This window comes from Python bivittatus, unplaced genomic scaffold, assembly GCF_059951505.1.
Source record: "Python bivittatus isolate LINGU-HERP-01145 unplaced genomic scaffold, Pbiv_v1 ctg000480_np1212, whole genome shotgun sequence".
Taxonomy (NCBI): Eukaryota; Metazoa; Chordata; class Lepidosauria; order Squamata; family Pythonidae; genus Python; species Python bivittatus.
Window position 1 is genome coordinate 29,952,390 of NW_028277075.1, and position 25,786 is coordinate 29,978,175.

Consider the following 25,786-nt stretch of genomic DNA (forward strand, 5'->3'; position numbering starts at 1 on the left):
TAGAAGGATTATTTGGGTGGAAAAGCTCAGAGGCAGAATTTATTGAATACATACATACAAACACAATAGAGAGCTCAAAACATATAAATTATTTTTGAAACCTAAAATATATTTTGCCAGATAAATAAGTTTCAGATATTTTGAATGCTGAAATAAATTTTTCAGAATACTCCACAAACCATCTCATACTGTAACTAAAAAAAAAACATTGTTTCATAATAAATGTTAGTCTTCAGTGGGTCAGAGGAAATTTAGAAATGTGTAAATATTCTATAATTTAAATAGGGAGGACGGTTATCAACTGCCATGTAGATAAAGTTATCATATCTACATGGCAGTTAGCAATTGGTTATAAATCTTTATAAAGGATAAACAGTGGAAGCACCCCTATATCTCTAAATATTAGATCCCAAATGCTTATACACTGTCTCTGCTGATTGTGTTGAAAATAATATAAAGTCATGGCTAGCAGATACAGACTGCAAGAATCCAAACAACCAGTAGATGGAAGCAGATTGATTGATTGATTTAGTCTCTTTGCTGCTCAAGTCTCCTGGATTTCTCACCCCAATTAATGGTAACCCTATAAAAATTGTTTTCACAACTGTCTTCAGTGACTCGTAGGGTATCATGAGGACTTGCAAAAATAAAACAAGACCTGCTCACCCTGAATGAGAAAGTGCATTGGCATTTTGCTGACCAAAGATAGATGTTTTCCAGAGAAAAGCTTGTCTTCTGGGAGAGATTCAGAGCACTGTAGTAGTACGTATGCAAATTACTTCTCACACTGGTTGAAATGACAGTGATCAAAACAGTGGACAGGTGCAGACAGCCCTTCTTTTATATAAAAAAAGGCAAGCTTCTAGATTTCTACATAGAAAAAGCAGGGGACAAGAGTTTTGCTGCCTTAAATTGCTTTTGTATAGGTGTCTCATTTGAAGATATAAAAGTTATAACTTTTACTTTTCTACTAATAAACACTATTAACCAAAGTTCTTGGATTTTTGTTTCATAGAATTGGAACTACAGTCCAGTTAGACTACAAAGAAATCTGACCTCATGCTTTCCCCTGAAATACCAGTATAATCTTTAATATTTACCAGGGCCTGAGAAACCATGTAGGAAAAGTTTTTGTAGTAGAAGTATTTGTAACATTCCAGGCCATGATTCTCAGGAGATAAAACCTGGATGTGTGAGGAATCCAGAATTTCAGATTTGAGTGCAACATGTAACTACAGTTAAAAAACAACAGCAATTGTAGGCCAAAACAGCACCATTGCTTGCAAGCAGGGGCATTCACGGGGCAAGATCAACAAAGTCAAAATGGCAGTTGTGACCAGATGATTGAAGCCCTACCCCTTTTTACATCCATCACAATGCACATAAAAAGGGGACAAGACTTCTTTCTTGTGGTCATGGCCTCTTAACTTTTTTGACCACCCCAGTGGATGCCGCTGCTTGCAGTAATGACTTAATTGTGAAAAAAAACCCTATGGTTTGTTTTTAAACAGGGTTTGAACATCACCAGCCCAAATCTGCTTCCCATCTACTAGTGTTTTTCATATTACTTGTCTTGAATCAATAGTTGTGGAATTGGCCTTTAATCACCATTTTCCCTTGATTGTTAAGCCACTTTCCGAATATGGTATCTTAGATTAAGTGATAGGAAGCTGGGTCTAATAGGAAAAAGGAGGGATTGTAATGTAGACAAGACATTAAGACCATAAAGAGGGATTGAAAGAACAGATGTAAAGGTCACTTAAAACTGGAATGTCACTTTGAAAGCGGTAAGGAAACCAAACTGCTTGTTTGGCTTTTTAAATATTCTGGTATTTGTGTGATTGCAGCTTCGACATTTAGATTGCAAACATTGCTTAAGGGCTCAAGTGAATTATAATTTCAATATGTCTGTTTCTGCTGCAGTTAGTGCTTCAATACTGTTTTCAACACTAGTACTTGTTGGCATGTTACTTAGTGAAAAATTATTGCAGCTCTTACAAAACAATGATAGAACTCCCCAAGCTTTAATTATATATCATGCTTTTATTCATCATTCAAAATATTCATGTCATAGCAGGGTAGGCACCTCATTCTGAAAGGTGCATCAACATGTTTTGGACTTCAGGTTATGAATTCTATGGTTATGACTGGTGGGAGTCATAGGCATTTAATAGATGATATCATGTGCATCATGATATAATTGTGTAAATGACAGAAGTTGCATAATTTGTATGAGAAGGTCATGACACTTATGATGTCACCCACCTTCCACCCACCATGTGCACACATGGGTGGGAGTTCATTTCAACCTATTAGGCAAGTAAATAGCAGAAATCATGGTATACAGCAGGGGTCCTCAAACTTTTTAAACAGGGGGCCAGTTCACGGTCCCTCAGAATGTTGGGGGGCCGGACTATAGTTTGAAAAAAACATGAGGGTCCCTCCCGCGGATTATGAGGAGAGGAGGAGAGCCGCCGGACCCGGCATACCTGTCATGTGGAATAGTCCGGCTCTGCGATCTCCCTCCTCGTGCATCGCCTGCAGCTCCCGACACAGCCCCGACACTTCTGCTTCTGACAGACAGCAGCGGCAGCCAATCAGGTGGGCGGGCTGAATAAATGACCCTGGCGGGCCATATCCGGCCCACGGGCCGTAGTTTGAGAACCCCTGGTATACAGTATGGGATTAGGAGCACAGATATGAAATCTGAAACTGCTAATCCAGAGTGAATTCTTCCTGCTCTCTCTGTGATGTGTAGTGGAGTGTTCCCACTAGATATGACGGGATTCATCCCTGCTAGCAGCAGCCTATGAAGTACAGTAGGGGCACAATCGGTTTACAACAAATCTTAATTCAGTTTAAAGAAATCTGCTAAATACAGATATAATCTCAGCAAAGGGGGGTTATTGGGCAAAGTTGTCGGGAAATCTCTAGTTGTTTACATTCTAGCCATTAAATCAAACCTTGGTTTTTTGTAAAAAGCCTGGGGGGAGGGCAAACATGTTCTGAGGTGTGGTATTATAAATATAACATATTAAATATACAAATCATTGCATTGATGGCTGTGAATGTCCTACCAGATCCAGGATTTTGGCAGGCTATCACAAGAGATAGGATCAAAGATAGTGTTTTATATTTTGGTAGAATTACCTACTGAACCTCCCTTGAGTAATGGCAGTCTATAAGATATTGGACTAATATAGAAAAAAGAAAATGGGAATTGATTAGTTGTTAATGGGGCCAAAACAGTCTTAAAAGGAGCCGAAGGACTTCTCATGCAGAATGTTAGGTAATCTGCTGATTTTAGCAATGTCAGAGAGCTGTGATGCTGCTGATTTTACAGAGTGTGAGGAAGGTTGATCTAAACATTTTGCTAACTAGATAAGATTTCACTGACCTCCTAAGATGACTGCTGGATGCATTTTCACTGCTGAAAGTTCCACGTTTCAAGTCTGTAGGTGTTTGCTCTCTTTATTAGTTTCTTCTCTGTTTCCATATCAATCATGTTAAGAAAATTGTGATAGAATACTTTTCTTCTGAGCAGTTTCTTGGAACAGTTAAGATTTTGTTGCTTGACTGTGGCATACACATGCCAATACTTGTTATGAATGCTTGCTATGTAAGAGGGAAGACTTTTCAGAGGCAGAAATGAGGTAAGAATGATAATTGGCAATGGCTTGTGGGGCCTCAAGGAGACACTTAGTTTGCACTTGTAGTTCTTGTCGGACTTTTTCTGCATAGATGGAGTGAAATATTAGAGGCCCTTTATTCCACTGCAAAACCTCTCCCTTGTAGTAAAACCCAACCAAGATAAGCACTGGCTTCAAAGCCATGGCGTTCCAAGCCGGAATGCAGTGTAATCAGATGAAAGTGGTTGCCCGGACCCATGAGAGCTGTGCTGTTGCCATAGCGAGGAGTAGCCCCTTCATATAGCTATGGGGTTCTGCCAAGTTGGATAGATGGCTTGGGTCTCATTTCAAATGGATGTGCTAGGAAATCATGGTGGAAGAAAGGAAAACAAGCTGGACGCTATACAAAGCAATCTTACCAGATTCTGTTTTATTCCAGTATTTTCTCTGGGATTTTTAAGTGTGTGCTAACAGTACCTTTCCCTGCAGTATCCAGGTATGTTTCTGAATTCAGGATTAAATTTCAGGTGCATCCCCATGGATTGAGAGCAAAGGATTAAAGCTCCCCCACCCTTTGCTGTGTTCCCAATTCAAATCAGTAACTGTATACCTCAGTATTAAAGCTAGAAGAGAAACCTGATAATAGAGAACCTGCTTTATGGGGCCAATGATTGCTCTTTTCATATATACTTCTACAGTGGCTGAGAGGTTCTAGTTATGTTAACCATTTTGAAATAGGGTTCACTGTTGACACTATAAATACTGTAATGAACATTAGCATAGGTTCAAATGGAGAAGTACTGATGAATTAATATAAATATCAGTCTTGCTAGCAGGTGCACAATCCTCATAGACCTAATTTATTGTGTAAACGTGGTTTTATTCTTGATTAGAAGCCACTCAGAGTTCGGTTTAAGACCTAATTTACCTTTTGGGAAAATTAATCTGGGGCTGAGGGAGAGTTGTTGGATGCTTTGTGGTAGCTAACAACACTGTTGCTTGGAGACATATAGGCAAGGAAGAGGAGTATACATTATATAATAAATACACCTTTTGAATCCAGGAGTCCAGCCATCCTCAATTTCCTGTGGGAATGGAAATCTCCATTTGTTTTAGGATTGCCATTTCCAGAATTCCCAACCAATATGGAAGGATTCCTGTGAGTTGCAGTCCTAGCACATCTAGCACCAGATTCATTAAAGCTATGGCAGATCATTCCAGAGGATGTTTAAATGCTCCAGCTTGAACAACTGGTTAGTCTCCTTTTGAGATAGAGCAAGGCTCTGTGTTAATTTCAGCCTATGCTGTGCACCCACTGGGGACGCCTCTGGCATGCTAGTGGGGTCTCTGTAAAGCAGATACAGGGTGAACTTAGGAGGTTGCCCCCTGCAGACGTGCCACTGACATATTGGTCTGAGACTGTATGGACACTGCTAGCCCCCACGGCCTCACTCTCCACACAGCGTCATCTCTCCACAGTGGAGAGATAAATGTCTGAAATAGGGGTTTGGTCATTAAGGGAATGAATGGGAACATTATAAAGAGGTGGGTGGACTGTGGTGATACATATGTACCTGCCACTATCTCCCTAGTGGGCATTTCTCTCATCCTTAGAACTTTTGTCTGGTTCAATGGCCTTAGCAATAAACCTGCCTTTTGAACTCCATTGACTGGAAGCTTAACATGCTAAAACCTTTTCCTGCAAAGGTGCAGAGACAGATTTATTTAGAAATCAGATTTTTTTTTTTTTTTGAGCCACAGATGGCTGTTCAATAGAGGAAATGTGTATGTCTTGAAAGCAAAGTTGTGAATCAGGAAAACTGAATAAGCATGCTAACATAACTGAACTTTTCGTTAAATTTTAGCTTAGGTCAGGGAGTAATGAATGATGACACCAAGCAAATCTGTTTTTTTCTGTGTTCTCAAGTGATGAAGTTCACCAACGTGGAAAATGGAGAAACAAAAACAACCCTTCTATTGTTATAAGATACTGCTGGGTGGGTTAGACTGGTGGACAGTGACTGTTCCAAAGTCACTCTGTTTGCTTCATGTCTCAGTCCAAGAATTGTTATTCCTGGAAAACTCCTCAATGTTTCCAAGAATCTCAGGAAATGCAGGTGATTATATACCCCTTGTCGCCTTTCTTTGTCCATGATGGTGTTTTTAAAGGATGTAAGTTTGACATCTTTCAGCAGGCTTTCCTGATTTACACACACACAGACAACCTCACTTCCATAGAAACATGGCAACAGTTAACTAGCTTCCTACTATTCCTGGCTTCAGCCAGTTATGATTTACAGCTGTTGAAACAAAAATTAAAAACCACTGATGGCCTTGTTTTAAACCATATTATAATTCGATTCTGACAAAGAAGATTTGCAGGCAGTTCTTTCAGCCAAGTAGAATTTCCTGCATGTTGAGAAATTTTCAGTTTCTGTTTTGATATGTATGTATGTGTATTTGCGGAAGACTATTTTATAATTTATATGGCAGCCTAGACCAGCCCAGACACCCTCTAGATACGTGGACTCCCAGAATTCTTAGCAATGTCTGTGCTAGCTGATAATTCTGGGTGCTGAAATCCTCCCTTGTGGAGACAGTGGACAAGTTGGGGAATGCTTTTCTACCTCATTATTATTCAAAAGGAAGAGAAAAGAAGAGGGTGTGAATGAAATTTAGTAACTTCAGCAGTCAACTTCTTTGAAAGTGATAGCTTTTCCATTTCTGCATGACCCACAAAGGGACCTAAAAAAACCCATCAGAAATGAATAGAAAACAGGTGCTATTTATTGGGACTTTTTTTAAGCAATTGCTCTGCCTTATTCTTAACATTATATGGTGGTTCAGAGATCGTTGTCTTCAATTTGTAAGCATCCTGTGTTTTCCATCAGTTCTGGATGACAAGATAGAATTGTTGCACAGAGTTTATGAATTGGTAGCCCCAGGAACTATCATTCTGGAAGCACACTAAACATAGATGGACTGCATGTTGACTCCACAGATAGGAATAACTTTCTGGTGGGATTAAATTGGCAGAGACATGAAAAGCAGTGATTCCTGTCCTAACTGATGACAACATGCTATAAACGAGAAGCTAAACTTAATGTATTGGCTTGCTGCAGTAGATCTGTGGCCAATTGAATGGTCATATAATGGCACTTCACCATTTCATTTTAGAAACTGTTAAGTGCTCTATCGAGTTGGTCATGCATTATTTGGCTGATACAAAAGAAGCTTTTACAACTGGCATGATTCTTGCATTTGTAGCAAGAATTTATTTGTCTGTGCATAGAACAGTTTTATGTAAAAACAAAATGAGAGTTGGAATACCCTAAAGACTTACAGATACATTTATCCTGGTGTATGTTTTTGTTGTTATAGTGTTATATCATATAAGATTAGCACCTGCCAACTTACTCAAGTATAAACATGGAAGCAAGACAATATCATCAACTGACTTAGTAGACATGGAATACTAGGATGAAATTTGTTTTGGGATCTTTTTATGGTCTTGTTAGAAATCAAGGGAGGGAGCAAAAGTGTGGGAATAAGCTGGAGCAGGAATCAAAAGTGTTAAGTTTGTAGGTGAAATCAAACTGTAGTTCAGGGTGGACAAAACTTTTCAGGCCTCCTAGTTCCAGACTGGTTGAATGGTCAGTAAATGTGACATTTATGTACCGTATCACATTTAGTATAGAGTGATTTATGCATTGTGATAACCATCTTAATTTAAATTACGCACTGACAAAATCTGAAATGAATATGACGTCAGACGAAAAAGTGTTTAGAAAACAGCTCAGTGAAAATGTTCACCCAAATTTTACTAACCATGAAAACGTTATTTTCCATGCTAACAGTTATTAGGAGAGAGTCTGAAAATAAAACTACCAGTATTGTGATTACAAACTATTTATTCAAATATAGTATTTATACAGATACAAATCTCTACAGGATACACAGTTCTAATGTCTACATGTTAAAGAATATTATAGGGAACAATATGGTAATTAAAATTATTGGGGAAGGGGGAAAGAAGCATCTTTGGTCTGCCTGCCTGTCTGTCTGTCGTACTGTGGGGATTGGGAATCTATGACTTTCCAGGTGCTGGTGAACAATACTGGAGAACCAGGGTATAAAGCTTTTTTCATGGTGCTTGTATTAATTTAATTTGATTTAAGTGGGGAAAAAAGGTGGGACTGATATAGACGATCACATTAGAGAAATTAGAAGTAATTACACAGATCTTATGGACTCCAGAGCTTGCAGTGATTTTTGCCTTAGAAGTGGACCTAGCTGAGTCCCTACTTGTATAGATACAGTTGATCCTCATTATTCATGGATTCTGTATTTGTGAATTTGCCTATGTGCTAAAATTTATTGGTAACCCCAAAATCAATACTCGTGGCATTTTCATTGTCATTTGCAGACATGTGCAGAGTGGCAAAAAATTTCAGCCACCTGATGAGCACGTTCCCAGCTGAGGTTGAACAAGGCCACACTCTGCCTTGTTTCAGCTCTCATACTGTAAACAAGTGTGCTTTTCGCAATCTATTTAATGCCATGTTTTTCACATTTTGTGCTGAAATATATATTTAAAAAGGTGTGTTTAAACAGAAACACAGAAAACAAGGTTATGTATTGATCAGTGGACAAAAATGTTGTGACCAGAGGCTCACAGGAACCTAACCCTGTATTTCTCCTAGGAGCAATGATTCAGTATTTGCTTATTCAGTGTTCACAATGACTTTATAGAACATAACTACTGCAAATAATGTGAATTGTTTTTTCACAGTAGTACTATAGATTTCTCTGTTATAACTAAAACTATTGTTACAAAGTTGATGCCAAGCCTCACACTGTTCAGGGCATAATAGCAAATGAACCTGTTCAGATTTATACCCTTCTCTGCCATCATTAATTCTAACATTGATTTCCTATTTGAGATTATACCACTGCCTCCGTGATTGGACTTCAGTATAAAAATCTTGCTTTTTATAGCATGACTTTTTTTGGGGGGAGGGGAGGTCTTCTGAGGAGAAATCCTAAAATCCTCTTAATCCAGATATCTCAGTAGGCTCTTAGAAACACCAAATTCTACTTCTAGCCTGTTCATCCTCCTCCTTATTAAGTGCCAGTTCAAGAATAGTCAATTTTAATGTTCACTTTCACTTCATGATACTTTCTGCTGCTTCAAGCAGACATCTTCATCATCTGGAGAATAATACATCTCTAACTCACTTTGGGACTATTTTCTCTGTGAAGCATTTATTTAGTGATTAGCTTCAGATTAATGGCTTTTCTCTAGTGCAGCATTTTTGTCATTTCAGGCTTACTTGTGGGCACGATTTCTCTCATTTTGTTACTTGGAAACATTGATCCTTCTTATGATACAACTATTACTCTTACTCAGGGAATGGCCAGTTGTTCACGCCACTGAAACAAGGTGGATGGGAATTTGATTATTCACAGTCATGTATATTCTGTAAGTGTAAAGCTATCTCTTAAATATTTTAAGCATCTCATATCCTAAAACATGGAAGATACGATGTAGTTGTTGATTAATACTGTAACTGAGGTATCTAGGGCAGTATCTACAGAAGAGATGCTCCTCCAACCAACTTTGATATGTTTTATATTTCTGCAGTGTGCTACATTTTCAGACAGTTGATTGTAATGTTGTTATTGGAATTTTCTGAGCTTTTATGTTGTTGTTTGGAGGTCAGTCTGGGAATGTTAATGGGCATGGAAGATGTGGGATAGAAATTTCACAAATATAGACATAAGCTGAAAGTGACACAAAGAACAACTTTATATTGGCCCCCAATAGAAACCATGGTATAGCAACATTTTGCCCAGATTAGTGGTTATAAAGAAAAAGAAATGGTTCCCTATGTGAGAAATATTTTTTTTTCAAATGCATCTCCTCTGTTACTTTCAATGCAGCAAATCTGTAAATTCAGGAAACAATGACTGAAAACTCAAGTTAAAAGCATTTGCTAGAGAACAACTACATATGGGAGCTAAACAAATTACCTAGCTGGACTCCATATATTACGGTTTGACAACCACTAATGAAGAATTTAGTTGATAATGTGCAAAGATTGGACTGTAGACCTGCAAGCTTTATAGGTTTTTTTAAAAAGAAGCAAGGTTGCAAACAGCAGACATGTATCTTTGAGGTCAGTCAGCAAGAACGATGGAGGGGGGCAAACTACCCTCAGACTGACTTTTCCTATTCAACAATTGGCAGAAATTTGAGTTTAATCTACTGACAGATCCTTTGGTGATTTGCAATAATCAGCAAGGGTTTTTGACTCCTACCTGGTGTACAGTAGCAACAATAACATGATTCTCCTTGTCCACTCTCCTAAATTACACTGCTGAGATGAAAAAAGTTTGGAGGATAGCCAAAGGTTCTTTTAAATGTGGAAGGGGACTGAGGTCTATTCAGTTTGCATATTTACAAAGAACAGCAATCAGTATCTGGCCTTAGAGTTCTTCAGCTTTGCCAGCCTGCCTTAGCATATGGCTCTAGCTGGTTGGTCTTTGGATGCCAATAAAAAACAAAGTAGGTCCTGCAAGACTGAGGTTTGCCAGCCTTTGGCACTGGAGGCTTTGTTGGACTTGGCAACCCCAACTTAAAATCAACCCTGATATAATTCTGTAGGAATGAGTGTATTCCAAGATTGAAGTAGAATCCGTAAAGGCAGGAATCCTTATGTGAGGGTACAGCTTGCTCCAACCACTGGGGACCCATTCAGGAAAAATGGCAGATGAGCTCACAGGTCTTTCCTTGGGACTTGCACTCTCCCAGATATGCAAAATGAACTCTTTTTTTCAGCTGGCGCTTTTATCTCCCGGGCTTTTGTACTCTAAGGAAATAGAACGTGAAGAACTGATAAATCTAATTAAACTCTGACATTAATTCAGTAAATCACACAGCATTAGCGTTTTGCAATGTTACAGATTTCTTTCAGCAGCCCTACAAATTCTCTTAGGGGGTGAATTAATCCCGTTTCTTCTCATTGCATTTCTTTCCAGACATTTACAGCATGGTGCAACTCTCACCTCCGCAAGGCTGGCACCCAGATTGAGAACATAGAAGAAGATTTCAGAGATGGCCTTAAGCTCATGTTACTCCTGGAAGTTATATCAGGTGAGACCATCATTGTGCAATAGTTAACGTGCTAGAATAGAGAAGCCTGTATTTCAAACTTACCTGTGGTAAAGAAGAGCAAAGATGGCCATTGTTTGTACCAGTATCCCATGTGCACAAAGTTCATGATGTGAAATTTATGGAGAGAAGGAACTTCAGAGAGTCAAATAAATGGGAATCTATTGGTATCCAGTATTCATTACCATAAGAAGTAAAGCACTTGCATCATTATCATCTCTCCATTAACAGGGCATGAAGCATCCATATACAACCTGGTGCCTTCCAGACTGGTCATACCAGCTTGGGGTAATGAAAGCCATAATCCAAGGCATTTGAACAGTGTCAGCTGGGGAAGGGTGTATCAGCATTGCTTATCCAGTCAGCATGTACTTTCACTCTCCTGGAAACCTAGTCAACCAAAGCAATAGCATCACCTCACCTCCTTTTTGTTGATAAGCTCTTCCCACTTAAGCTTCACTGTGTTGTCCTATGTGGCTTCTCTACAGAGCCTTGTTTGCTCTTCCACAACCTTGGAGGCCTTGGAGAAAACCACAAGTGGGCCTCCTTCCTCTGCAGAATTTGAAAGCAAGATGTCGAATGGTCCATGTCCTGTGGCTTTCTTTGAAGCCTTCCAGAAACCAGCTGAGTTTGTCCCTCGTGTTATTTATTCCTGTCTTGTTTATCTTGTTAGTGAAGTGCTCACTCATGCATGTGGAAGGAGATGAAAGCCAAGAGGAAGCAGTTTACAGACAATGATAGGCAGAGGGCAAATGACCAAGCCTTGATGTTTTTGTTTAAAGAATTCTGCCATGGCATAGACTCCTTGATTCTCCTCTCCCAGTATTATCTCTTAGCCCTTGTTGCCCCTTGCTTTTAATGTTCCCTCTCTCTGCAGTGGCTTCCAGGCTGTGTTTAGGACTGTGGCTTGAACAATTCTTAGCCTTTGGCTATCCTGGTCAGGAATTCTGGGAACTGTAGTACCGACAAATCTAGGGGGCACTGCTAATGGGAAGGCTGGTATACACACTGCACACAGCCAGAATACTTCGAAACATTTTTTGCTGCACATTTGACATGGTGGTTTGCCACATTATGTAAGCAGGTCCCATGGCCCCTTAAGATCTTAATGATTCCCTTTTTCCCTGGTTGAAGCCCCTTCCCTGTCTGTTAAACATATACAGTTGGCATGTGTCGCTGATCTCTTTTGAAAGTGTAGGACAAGCCCTCGCTTTGTTGTGGCATCGTCTGGTAAAGATTACTGTGACTGCCAAAGGAGAGTCAGTTCGCTCTTGTCAGAAGGAAAGGCGGCTGTTCTCCTGTCTCTTTGAACTTCAGGTTTAGTTGCTTTTGGCAGCAGTTCAAAGTAAACACAGTTACAATGGCTGGACATGCCGTTTTTTGCAAAGAAAGGACACGTAACTGAAGAAAAGCAAGGGATTGTAGACTGAATCCTTTGCAAGAAAGGAGATCCCATTTATCCTCCTCCCCCCCTCCAAGTTTATTTTCTTTTCTATAAGATTTGTTGTTGCTGCTGTGCATTGATGACCTTTTGACATAAGAGACCCTTTGGGGTATTTTAAAGTAGAATATGGGAAATATGCACATACACTTCATACAAAATAATTAGACGTATGTACAAAAGGGGAAGAATGTTTTGTTTCAAGCCTGGAACAAGCTATCAGGTTCCAGAGATTCTACCAAACTGTTTTAGATAGGAACTCTTGTTCCTTTTTTGCCCACCACTAGTGTTAAAATCTCATATCTGAACAGTTTTTGCCCACCGCGGACATAACTGATTGGGTTGATATCCTTGTTGCGATGATGGTGTAAGTATATAAATTTGCAGAGGTAACTATCAACCATCAATTGATAACCCTAACCCATTTGGGGGGGAAAACAGTACAGCACAAGACAGCTGAAATAAGCAGATATAATCGATTGGTGTGTGAAACTCACTGGCAGGCAAAAAAATTTTGGTGGGCAAAAAAGGAACAAGAGCCCTGATAAGCCATGGTTTAGTAGAACAAAACCCAGAATGTTTTAGTTGTTCTGGGTTTCAGACAAAACAAAATCCAGAGGAGTGACTAGGATAAGGCTGGTCCATGTTGCCCTGCCCGCCTCTTCTCTCCATGGCTCCCAATATGGCATATCCCACCAGCCTGCCTACCCCTCTGTTTTCCAGAGCCTTCCCTTCCTCCCTCTGCTGCTGCCACCACTGATGTCACAGTGCAGCATATTCCCTGGGCCAGCCTGTCCCCTGATCTTCCCATGCCTTTCCTTAGCCATTAATGTCCTTGGCTTTTTCCCTGCTCCCCCCACCCCCAAACTCCAAGCCGCTCGTGCCTGGATGAAAACAGCTTCATTTTGTTCTCTGCATGGGCCCAAACTCCTGAAGCGTGTATGTTTCCATTCAGGCATAGACCACCCATAATCAGCTGTTCCATGCACCAAGTGTTTTGCACATCTTTAAAAAGCAGTCCTAATGAAAACTGCCATGACAACTTAGTTCTGCTTTTATTTACTCTGTGTAGACTTCTAATTCCCCACTATGAAGATAATTGAGCACATTTGTTCAGGCACTTTACTCTGTCTGGACTAGGCCCTTAGAAACAGTATCAGAACTGTGTGTGACATTTTACAGGGAAAAGAGCATTGTTGCTTTTGAGATATATGTGTTAAAACATGTATTAGGAAAAAATCATGAGGTGCAGCCCTTCTGAAACAGTACCACTTTGGAATAAGAGGCAATTGTATACTTATATATTCTCTATACAAAGTGCTCCTTCTTTTAATTTTTTTAGTAATTTTTTAATTATATTGTTATAAAACTTACATAAAACATATTGTTTCGATACAGTGCTATTTATACAGTGTTGATTAAAGATTACTTACACGCTAATGTTTAGATAACTTAGACTGTTGAGGATACAAAACAAGGAAGAAATGTTGTATCAATATTAATTACGGTTTAATATGATAATGTTAACGTGTGTAAGATTATGTGGCTTTTTCATCCAGAATTGAATAAAAAAACCAGTGCAGGTTGCATCAAAGTATTTGTTGTACGATAAAAGTTTTGGTCTCAAGCCTGATTACTTAGTATTGAGGTCTCCACTGTTGAAAAAGGAAAGGAGAAAATAAACAAAGCAAATTTGACAACAGTTTAATCTCATTCCTGCTTGTGACCATGGTATGATTATTTTAGCGTTATCGGTCCCTGACGTACTGCTTAGTATATGGATAATTTGGCACTTGAGGAAAGTAGTTGAATATGTGATTCCCCTACATGATTAAGTGGTATGATCAGGTATTTACAAATCTCAACTGTGAACAGATCCCAATAGACTACTTGTGGTTTTACAGCAAAAGAGAAGCAACTTTCTTCTTTGTATGGTATGTGAATTCTTGGCTGAGGTGGAATGAAGGATTTTGTTTCATTTAAAGAAAACATCACATCTTCTTTTCTCAACCTGGCTAGGTGAACGTTTGGCTAAACCAGAAAGAGGCAAAATGCGAGTGCACAAAATCTCAAATGTGAACAAAGCTCTGGACTTTATTGCTAGCAAAGGAGTCAAGCTAGTCTCCATTGGAGCAGAAGGTAAGCAGCAGTCACTTCCAGCAGGAACTGGACAGTAGTAAGAATGGACCCTCTTTTATTATTGTAAAATAATGGTTGTCATTTATTTCTATGACGCTGAATCTAGTGAAAAAATTCAATATACACGTAGGAATGCATTTAGGAAATATATCTTTAGAGTCTTGCCAAGGACACTTTCACAGGTTGTGATCCTATTTGCAAGTCTTAGTTAATTTTCTAGACAGTACAGAGAGGTGTATGAAATAAAATTGTACTGAATATTTGATACATATTTAATATTTGATGCATTGCTAGAAAATAATATATTTCATAAATGAGGGCTTCAAACTTGAAGACCAACCAATTAAGGAGTTTGAGAATGGCTGGAAACAGGTTTCTGCCATCCATCCATCCATCCATCCATCCATCCATCCATCCATCCATCCATCCATCGATTTCATTCATTTGTATCCTGGCCAATCACAAAGATCCAGGTGCATAATTATATGTTCTCTATGTTCCTTCTAAAGGATTATTATTCTGTCTCATTATCTTTGAGTTGGGGAAAGAAGAGAGATGAAAGAGTCTGATGCCTCTGTTCATTTTAAAAGAGAAATTGCTCACGGGTTCTGTAATCCAAGAACATGGTGAACCAAATTGTCTTCTTATGCATGAAACATAGACATCACAAACTTTCCCAAAAGATACTTGAGTGAAACAATTAATGGTATGTGTGATTGCAAGTTCAGATATCTGAGTGAGGTAAGAGAGAGAAGCAATCTCTGGAAGTGCCCAATGTGGAATAGGAATAGACAGCATGTCAAAGGTGAGGAAGATGTTTAGTTTATTTATGTTGTCTATTATTCCTTAGGTTCAGCATGAGATGTAACAAGAACATAGATATAACCAGGTCAATACGTTTCATTATTATATCAAACCTATATAATTTATCCAAGCTATATGTGTAAAAACAGAATTAATCCTCAACTCCTTCCATTAATGTAAGAATAAGTGTGAACATATTATATATGATTCCTGCTGTACCCGTTGCAAGCATTTTATTTTGTATAAGTGGGGTATCATTGTATTTAAGATGGTTTCTTGGGTTGACTCTCTATACAGTGACTTGGCTGTGAAAACGATTATAAACTCTTTCAGACTCTGCATTTTGAAAGTCCCAAATCAGTGTTTTAAAAACTGTCACTTCCATAAGCTAGTAAATAAAAATCAGTGAAGCAGGTTGAATGTTGTTAACATGGCTCAGGGAGAATAAGTCATATCAAGTGGGTGTGATTTAACGAGAAAATCATGTTGGGCCAATAAAAGAGATTTGTGTGTGCTTTTAAACACCCTTAGCAACAGAGTTTGTCAAGGGATCTCTGGTATCACTTGGCCTGTAAAATCTTCCAGTGCCACAAGGCTTCCTAATCATCATCTTGGCTCCAGAACTTCCAAGGAACTATATCACAAGCTTGGAAAAACAATTCAAAACACAGGAATGCTAGATTGATGTTAGATTGACAATGCCAACATTGCGTACTATGGTGCAAAAAGGAAACCGTATGAGGAAGAGTCACTGAAATTTGGAAGAAATTTTTAAAAACTGTATTTATGCAAGTGAAATCAGAAACAGTGAAACTTTTATTTTTTTTAGTGGATAAAGCTAAAGCCACCTTATATGGCTTACAGTACTGCTTGTCCCCTGCAAATTCTGTGGGTTCAAGTATAACTTGGTAATGGATTCTTTATCCAGAATGAATTTGTATAAACTGCACAAAAGCAGTCCACATTTTGTAAGGAAATGAACTGCAGCATGGAGCGTAAACATATTTTCATTATCTTTTGATGCATTTTCACCATATTTCCTATTTACATATGAAATAACTTCATAGATCCTCGTTGAACCCCTGATGTAAAAAAATCTTGTGATCCTCCTATGTAAAGCAAGGAGGTAATGGACAAGTACATCAGAGTTAGAGTAATATGATAGGGTTATACATTTCAGTGCATTTTGGAGTCCTTTTCAAGAACCCTGTTTTATTCTGGAATATTCAATGGCTATTTTCCTTTTGAAGAATTGAACACCAAAGAGATGGAAATTGTATCTTTATTTGCATATCCTGTTCATAGAGACTTATTGTAGTAAAACCAATGATATGGAAATATACTCACTAGAGCAGAACATTTTTGGTTTCCTCTTTCCAGCTGTTCTTCAAACAGCAGTCTCTGTATCTTTTTGCAGGCTGAATGTAGATCCTAACCTGAACATTTCTTCTTGTTGAGAGTGTTGTGAATACCAGCCTGAGATCATGAGAAAGGAAAGTGACAGCTGTTCTAGAATTCACACCTGACATGTTTCTGATTGACTTTTTAAGGATCCTTTGTTATAAGTTTTCATAATTATTTCTTAGGGGATTCAGATAGCATCATCACCCTTAGTCATCAGTCCATATTTTATATCTTTGTCGATTCCTTTTTCTTTTGACGGAGAAGCTCCATAAAGTGTGAGAGATGCAGAACAGAATCTCAATTCTCCATTGGTATGGGTGTCCCAAAAGGCTCCCATTGATTTTGGAGGAAAGGGGGCTCCAGCAGCTGTACTAAAGATTGTCCACTACCCAGATCTCTACTGTTCACTACCCTGAACATCTCTAAGAACTGTGAGGCCACTTTTTCTTTTTTATATTAAAATTCTGGAATTTCAAGATAAAACAAGTTTGCTCCATGCTTGACCCCTGCAACAGAATGAATATGTTGCATATGAACAGACCTTCACATTTTATACAGATATATTCCTGATACCAGTGTGACAACATTAGTTTTGAGGTGAGAAACAAGACATACAAGGCAGTTACCAACTTTAGCAAATAAAATCCAAACTGTCGCTCCCTAACAATAGTTGTTTTATACATGAATCTGCCTTAAAGGTTTCTTTTGACTTACCATATTTTTCATTGTTGCAAAATGCTGGAATGTTGGAATTTGTGAGGTGGTAGGATCTGGCATCTTGGACTCAAATTGCTACCCGTTGCTGTTTCTTTCAGAAAAAAAATTTTTTTTTAATTATTTCAATTTATATGGCTGCCCAGTCATAGATGATATAAAGAACTAAACTAGAAGAGCTATTATTTGAATGAAGACCTCTCCTACTTACATATTCGTTAATAAGTCCATCATGAATTTGCTGTCTTGCTTATCTTGGAATGCTTTTGGATTGTTAGTAGTCTTTGTGTTTTTTGTATTCCTGAATTAGGAGCTTTACATATAGCTGCGTTGTACTGACATGATTAATTTAAGTGGGTTCTTCAACTGATCTAGGCAATTCTTCTGAACTGCTGAACATCTCAGAACAATAGTGTCTGTCTGCTAGGAAAGTGGATATAAACACCTAAACACTCTTTAATATAGCTTAAGGTAGTGTTATTTGGATTGGGTGGGCTTGATAGACTTTTTTTTTTTTTACATATAACAGGGTAATCAAGCTTGAATTAATTAAAAGAATTAACACCTTTCTTGATTAAACAGAAGAGTTTCTTTTTCTTATCACACTACATATGTTAGTGTTAGTTTGACGCAAAAATATCTCTTATGCCCCAAACTGTATAATGAATGACTGCATAAATGAATTCAGTGGCATTACCACCTGCATTTCATTTCTTCACTCTGACTCTCTCTGTTCCTACCACCAACATCAACCATGGGTTTCTATATATTCCTTTCTCAGGGCAGTACTCCATGAATCTCATTGATGATCCAGGAAATAATACATAGATGAGTCTTTAAGAAGTCACAAGATTCTGTTGTTTTGCTGCAAAGAATGATAGGGTTCCTTCTCTCTGGAGTTCTAAGTGGAGCAGAAATGCTTATGGAGTTGCCAGCATTTTGTTATTAATTTTCAGCTCCTAGATGAACTGATTTGCTGATGTCCTGGGGGAAGCCAAGATCTGATGGGAATCTCTGAGCATCAGATTGGGCAGAAAGACAATATGATGTGCTCCTCCTGAATACCTTCAAGATGCTTCTGCCAGTCAGTGCTGAACTTCCTTTTATGTGCTGATGTGGACACAGGCATTGTGTAACACTAATAAACAACCAGCCTGTTTCTAAATATTACAAATTGTGAAAGGGGGCTAATTGTACCAAACCAGATCATATCTTTTAAACAAGGACTGAGCCCAGCCGTTATTTCTGGTTTTTAAAAACAAGTGCTCACTTCAGCGCTCTGAGAGCAGGACTAAATGTGCTAAAACTTAAACTGTAAACTGCCTCAAGCAGTTGAACAGGAAGACATCATGTAAATCAATCAAATAAATAAATGAAGAGATACTAAGAAGAAAATCAGACAATAACAAAGAAGACAAGAGAAACAGTATGCATTTAGAGGCCTTTGATATTTTTCTCTTCTGGATGATTGCAGATCTTCATCACACTCAGCATACTTACTATCGTCTATAATCTCAGTGCACAACTAAATCTCAGCTTTCCTTGACTTATACCCTGTACTACCTATCTGGTGATGCTGGGAATTGTAGTACAATATGCTAGGCTGGGGAAGGCTACATTCTTTGTTTGCTGTTGAATTTTCCAAATGTACCTGGAACCTATTTCTTTCTAATTGCGAAGGCAATGCACCTAGTTAGTTATGTTTACCCAAACTAATGATTTAATATTGCTTTCTGTAATTGTGAACCAAGATCTCCTTGTCTCTTTCTTTCAAAAGTCCAGAGAGTTTTTAAGTACTCTCTGCCCCTCTTCTCTTCATAGGTTTCGGAGGTTGTCTAGCTCTGCTGCTGTATTAATAATTACATTCTCTTAAAGTATATGCTTATTCTGTTTTTGGTTGTTCAACTGCTACATTTCATTTTTACAGAGATTGTTGATGGGAACGCAAAAATGACCCTTGGCATGATTTGGACCATCATCCTTCGTTTTGCCATTCAGGATATCTCAGTAGAAGGTAAATCCCAACAGGTTCTCACCTTTTCCAAGGATAGTTATGATGGGGAAAACTGTGTATTATGAGTTGCCTAAATGAAAGAACGTGAAACCTATATTCTGAATGAAAGACATTTGTACGTTAGCTAGAAGTTAGTGTTTCTGCTTGCTTAATTGTATTGATGTATCTGAAACTTGCTGATTCTATTTACAAAATGCAGAGTTAAGGAACTCTGAGTCCGCATTCCCTGACTTGGCACTAGAGTGATGGGCGCAGGCTGACTCCTTTCATGACATTGTAGGCTAGGCTTCTCTGTATTATTCTGAACCTGCCTGAGCATTAGGGTCTGCAAGAGAGACTTTTTGAAGGGCACCTTCCTGCAGAGTTCTCTTTCCAAGATCTTTTCTGTCTGTCCACCATTTGGAATATGCTTCCTTAGGAGTCCCTGTTGTTTTGCTTTCCGAAAGAGCTTCAAGAGACACCTCTTCACTTTGGGTTTTTTATTCATTTAGTATTATTTTATGTTGGCTCATCTTTGTAATTATTGTGCTGTGTTAACAGTTTTGAACAGATTTGTTTTATATGTGGTAGCATATTGCCAGAGAAAGAGGGGGCAGGATCTGATTTTAGGGTTGGGTCTACTTGGATGTGAGTTCACTAAAAATTACAGGGCTGTAGGCTAAACTGGGAAGTTGAAACCCCCCCCCCCCAGAAGAAAACAGTGGCAAACCAAACCCATGTTATTGTCAAGAAAACGACATGAAATAATAATAATAATAATAATAATAATAATAATAATAATAATAATAAAATTCAGATAATCACTGAGAATTGCATTTGATTGAAAGGAAATTTGACTTTACCTCTGTATGTTATTTTACTCAACTGAGTGCTTGTGGAAAGAGTTGAAACAACAGCATTCCAGATTTATAACCTATTTTTTTAAAAGTTTAAAGAAAGTTTAAAGAAACAGCATCTCAAATGAACACTGTGCTGTGGAAATGCAGCATCAGTAGCAGTTGCCCAATTGCTTCTTTCTTTCTCACTTTCGGGTGCCAACTGCCAGAAACATCATAAAATCTCAGTGAGGGAAAGGGATACGGGAAGAAAGCCAGTGACTGTACTTTGAATTCTTTAAAATAAGGCTGATTTACTTTAAGTATTTAATATTGAAGCCTATGTAAACATAATCTCCCCCCTCAGTTTTTAAAAATTAAATGCGGCAATTCCTCAGTCACTAAAATAATACAATGCACATCATCATGTTGACCGTAAAAAATGTCATTCACATCACAGCAATATTTTTATTTTGAATTTTAAAAAAAATCTAACTTTATTTACCTGATATCATATCATTCACATACTGAGATTTATTAGGTTTATTGCAATCATTTGACAAAGAATAATAATTATATACATATATAAATGTTTTTTTTCTCCTTCCCATATTTTTTTTTAATTTCAAGCAATATCAGGTAACCACATTAACATAAATCAAGGTACATATAAAGAAAAAAGAAAGATATAGAACATACAAACAATGTGAATAAAGAGATGGTACTACACATGTGAAAAATTACCATATATATAGAGAGAGAGTACACTAAATTATAATCTTTTGATATTAAGGTAATCCATAAAATCCATTCAAATTTGATAAAATTGTGGTTCCTGCTTCTGAAGTCTCATTACTTTAACTTTATCTGTGATTTTTTTCTAATGTGGCAGTTGAAGAGGCCTTGTTAATCCAAACTCAATTGTTATATTATCTAGAGCTTTCCAATGTTACACAATTATTAGTTTGGCTGCTAAGATTAAACAGATAATCAGTTCTTTATTTTTAAGCTTATGGTTTGGTCCTGTAAATAAATGCGATAAGCTTAACTCTGGAGAGCATTCAATTCTTTGTTTAGTGATAATACTTATCTTTCCAAAAAAATTTCACCAAAAGGGTATAACGTTATTACATGACCACCACAAATGAAAAAATGACCCTTTTTTTTGACAACCTCTCCAGCATTTGGAAGAATAGTTTTGATATATATGTGCCAATCTAAGAAGTCCAGTGCCAACAATCTCTATAATCTTCCACCGCAATTCTTGCATTGAAGCTGAAGTGAATCAACCCAGTTTCTGTAACTGCTGCCAATTTGTCTTCTTTATGGGATTACCAAGATCAATATCCCAAACTTCCTTTAATTCATATGATGGATCTCCTATTTCTGATTGTAGTAATAACCTATACATTTTTGAGATTGTTCCTTTAGGTTGTTCTAAATAATGAAGTATTAAATTCTTGAAGTTAGTATAAGGCCGTATTACTGAAGCTCTAATATTTCTATTGCCCAAAAGAGATTTGAGTTGATACCAAAAAAGCCATGGTAGCTTATCACCTATTTGTTGCTCTGTCTGATCTTTATTGAAAGGTTCACCATTACTATAAAAATCACAGCAATATTTTTTTAAGGCAGCTCATCTTGAAGAGTTTTTGAGCATTCTAAAACTTGCACCTGATATCATATGAGTTGAGTAAATTATTATTTTTTTCATGGCTAAGTTGCTATTTTTGGTTTGGTATTTTCTTCTTCTTCTTAATTAATTAATTAATTAAAATTTATTATGGCCATCTACTCCAGAAGACTCTGGGCTGCTTTCTTTTACTTTACTTTTACTATTTTACTCTGGGGCTTTCAACATAAAAATGGTTCTTAGGAGATTCTGAAGTGCAAATGGAAGGGGCCATCCAGATTCTCCTCAATGGCTTCAAAGGTCCGAATGAACAAAGAAAAGAAAAAGAGATCCCCAGAAACTGGCTAATCCTTGTATCTTTTGTTCTGTAGAGACATCTGCGAAAGAAGGGCTTTTGCTGTGGTGCCAGAGGAAAACTGCCCCTTACAAAAATGTGAACATCCAAAACTTCCATATTAGGTAACATAAAGTGCAGTTCCTTGAGAGTAGAGCTTTTCTGATGGGTCACATCCCCCAGTAGCACAGCCAGTGCCTGTCCCAGTTTGGAGAAAAGGCTCATCTAAAGGATTTGGATGCTGATTAATGTTGAACTCAGCTGTTCTTAAACTTTGTGCTAAGAACAGTCACAATTAACATCACCAATTAGAAGGAGGGTGATGGAGCGCTTGTGTTCTTGAACCTACCTTCCAGCTCAGGATTTGAGGACTGGGGCTGGCTCAGGGTTTCTTCCTACATTACCCCAGGATCAGAAGCATCTGCAGGATTGAGGTTTCTGTCAAGCAGCATGGCATTGATGCAACACAAACTCTGCCCCTTTTGTACATCTGTGTGACAGGGTCCCTACAAAACTGGTGGAGCTTGTACCACAACAACACAATGCTGCTTTCATCATTTGCTTTTCGTTGACCCACATACAGCTCTGCCTGGCTTTTACATTAAAATGCTGAAGCTTTTTTTTACTTTTGTCCAGCCAAGTTTTTGAGATAAAGGTAGGACCAGTTCAGACGCATATTCCCACTTTGCTAAACTAAAGGTTCTCAAGCCAAAAATGAATACTGGGCTTACTTTTCCTTCCTCATCCCTTCATCAGTTGTTAACTTAAACGGCAGCTCTTTGGTATACCTGGAACCTGAAGGCCATGTTGCTTCATGTTGGCTTACCCAACATTCAAATAGAGAACTGAAACGTTAAGCTGTGGTTTAGCAATCTAGGGAGAGATTATGAAAAAGGAGCCAAGTGGACAAACTTTATAGGACTTGGACTATATACACTGACTTGTAAAATGGCTCTTATGTTGTTCAGAAATAACAGGGCTTGAGGAGCCCTTTCCAGCTCCTGCTTGATGAGCAAGGAAGGGAATGTGGCTGCTACTACTTTTTTTTTTCCGTTCATCCCAACCCTACAGAGGTTTCACTCACATAACATGTACATTTCAAAGTATTTGTTCCTACCAATGTTTCTGTATACATCAGATTTGAAAGCTTGAATGTTAAAGCTAGGCCTGAGTTGATCATTAACAGTGGTTGATCCCAGCAACCCAGACAGTGGAGACAAGATGGAAGCAATGCATCATATTCTGATGACTCTTTTGTGTACTTGCTTACTCTACTGCTCCCCTCCTTTTGAGCCGTTGAAATACAGTTAGTTAACACAACCTGCCAAGACACTATAAAGGAGAAGAATAAAAAGCACCATTATACCTTGAGACCCAGAAAGAGATGTTGATGCCCTTGTTCAGCATTGTTCAAACTTGGCCACTTTAGGATGTGTGGACTTCAACTCCCAGAATTCCCCAGCCAGCAAGGCTGGCTGGGGAATTCTGGGAATTGAAGTCCACACGTCTTAAAGTGGCCAAGTTTGAACAATGCTACCCTTATTCTTTCGGCTCTCATTTAAGTTCTGTTAAAGTAAGTGTATTTCACTCATTTGAAGGAAATAGCTCATGTCTTGTGTTGCACCGTATTCTTTCTTACGTCTGTAGACAAACTGGAATGATTCTTTGCCAAAATCTGGCAAAAGAATGAGCAAAAAGCAATTTAAAATTATTTTGCTGGATACATCCATTAGTGACAGATGAAACAATATATGTTCTTTATTTTTATTCCACAGTCTACTTTGGTACCAGGTCCTCCTAAATATGAAACTTTTCAAAATGCTTATGTGTTGAGCAGAAATTTTAATTAAATTCAAATACAATTAATCTCTGGATGGCCAACTTGTTCTTTTCCACTTGTTGGCCTACAGTTTGAATTACCCCTGATTGTTGGCTGTGTTGGCTCAGAATGAAGGAAGTTGTAAGTTGATAACATTTGCAATTTTGGAAGCTGCCATCTAAATCAGCTACATTCTCTTTGCCCAGTTGTGTGCACAGAGAACACTGTTGATTGAGACTTTCTGTGGTTTGCTTTCAAATTTGTCATCTTGTGTCTCTGGAGTATCTTGAAGAATATAGTTAATTGTATTCCATCTCTCTCACAGCTGGAAGGATGGTCTTGGTTTCTGTGCCTTGATCCACAGACATCGTCCAGAACTTATTGACTATGGAAAACTAAGAAAGGTATTGTATTATGTTTTGGGATGATTCAAGTTCATATATCCCAAGAGAATGAAATCTTTGTATAACTTGATTTTACATAACAAACAACAACAACAAAATACTTTAATGACCAAGTATAAAATATATACAAGGAATTTGTCCTCGGTGACGAACAGCAAGATCAACGGTGCGTTTGGATAGCAACAGAAAAATAATAAACAGTAACAATAACACTACACAGTAAAATAACTTTTTCAAAGGGAGAAGCCACTGTCCAGCACATATCAAGTCATGTAGTATTTAACAGAGCAATGGCACAAGGGAAAAAACTATTCCGATGTCTAGATGTTTTAACATATGGTGCTCTGTAGCGCCATCCTGAAGGAAGAAGTTGGAACAGTTTATATCCAGGATGGGAAGAGTCTCCAGATATCCTCTCTGCCCTCCTTTTGACCCTCACAGTATAAGATGAAATAAGTTCTCTGAAAAGCTCAGATATATTGGTTCAAGGCAGTCTTCCTTGACCTAATGTTCTCCAAATGTACTGGACTGAGTCCCATTCCAGAACACATCTGGAAGGCTAGAAAAGGGAGTTGTTACCTCCTGATGGAGATAGGTGGTTACCTTGGCCTTCAGAATTCTAACTCAAATAATTCTAATGCTTGTTTTGCTTTGTGGAAGTAAGAAGGATAGCAGTTGGTGACATTTCAATATGTCACTATGACAACATCATCTGTCTGTGTTTGTACAAATGTGTATTTAAACCTCCTAATACAGTGAAACCTCAATTAAATGGACCATTCAGGAGGAAGGCATGTTCGTTAAAGCTGAGTATACATTACATCTGAATTTATGTAATTTGCATCAACTGACATCATTATAAAAATTACATAATTACACAAATGATGTACATTCAGTGAATTGTTGAAATTATTTTTGATACTGTAGGCTTTGTCCATTATTTTGGGATGGTATCTGGATGGAAGATATGTCCACAGTTTCTGAAGTTCACTTAACTGAAGTCTGATAAACCACTGTGATTATAATGCATGTTATATAGCAGCCGTCTCCAACTTAAATCCTATTGCCCATTCTGACTAAAAGTTTTGGCACCCATTTAATTTACCAGTAAGTTCTAAAAACATTTTTCCTCAACTGTTACTAAGTTAAAGGAAATGGAGATATTTTGGCTAACTGTCATATATGCCAGAAAAGACAGAATAAAAGAAAATGGCAGATTGGAAGATCAAGTTAATCTGATCTTTCCTTTGTTTAACATTTATGAAAAGAGGAACAATATAAACAAAAATGCAGAACTGTAGGTCTGTTCTAATTGTTTTCTATAATAGAGTTCACATGGTTTAGTAGTTAACTACTCACATGAGATAACCAAATTGATGTTTCAGCAGCTTTCTTTTAAGGTTCTGTTTGCTCCTTGAACATTGTTACATTCACTTCTCCAAATTAAGGGCAAAAATGATTT

The 25,786-nt window shown here is 37.9% G+C and overlaps 1 protein-coding gene across 7 annotated transcripts in view; it reads left to right on the forward strand.

Annotated features, from left to right (window-relative positions):
• Nucleotides 1-25,786, forward strand: part of ACTN1 (actinin alpha 1) — a 107,870-nt gene that overhangs the window by 42,480 nt on the left and 39,604 nt on the right. For all 7 annotated transcript variants that reach the window (XM_007424566.4, XM_007424564.3, XM_088145597.1 and 4 more), the window contains exons 2-6: nucleotides 10,671-10,785; nucleotides 14,264-14,383; nucleotides 19,233-19,319; nucleotides 22,139-22,226; nucleotides 24,246-24,324. In XM_007424566.4, coding sequence (XP_007424628.1) covers nucleotides 10,671-10,785; nucleotides 14,264-14,383; nucleotides 19,233-19,319; nucleotides 22,139-22,226; nucleotides 24,246-24,324 — 489 coding nt within the window. The remainder of the gene's footprint in view (nucleotides 1-10,670; nucleotides 10,786-14,263; nucleotides 14,384-19,232; nucleotides 19,320-22,138; nucleotides 22,227-24,245; nucleotides 24,325-25,786) is intronic.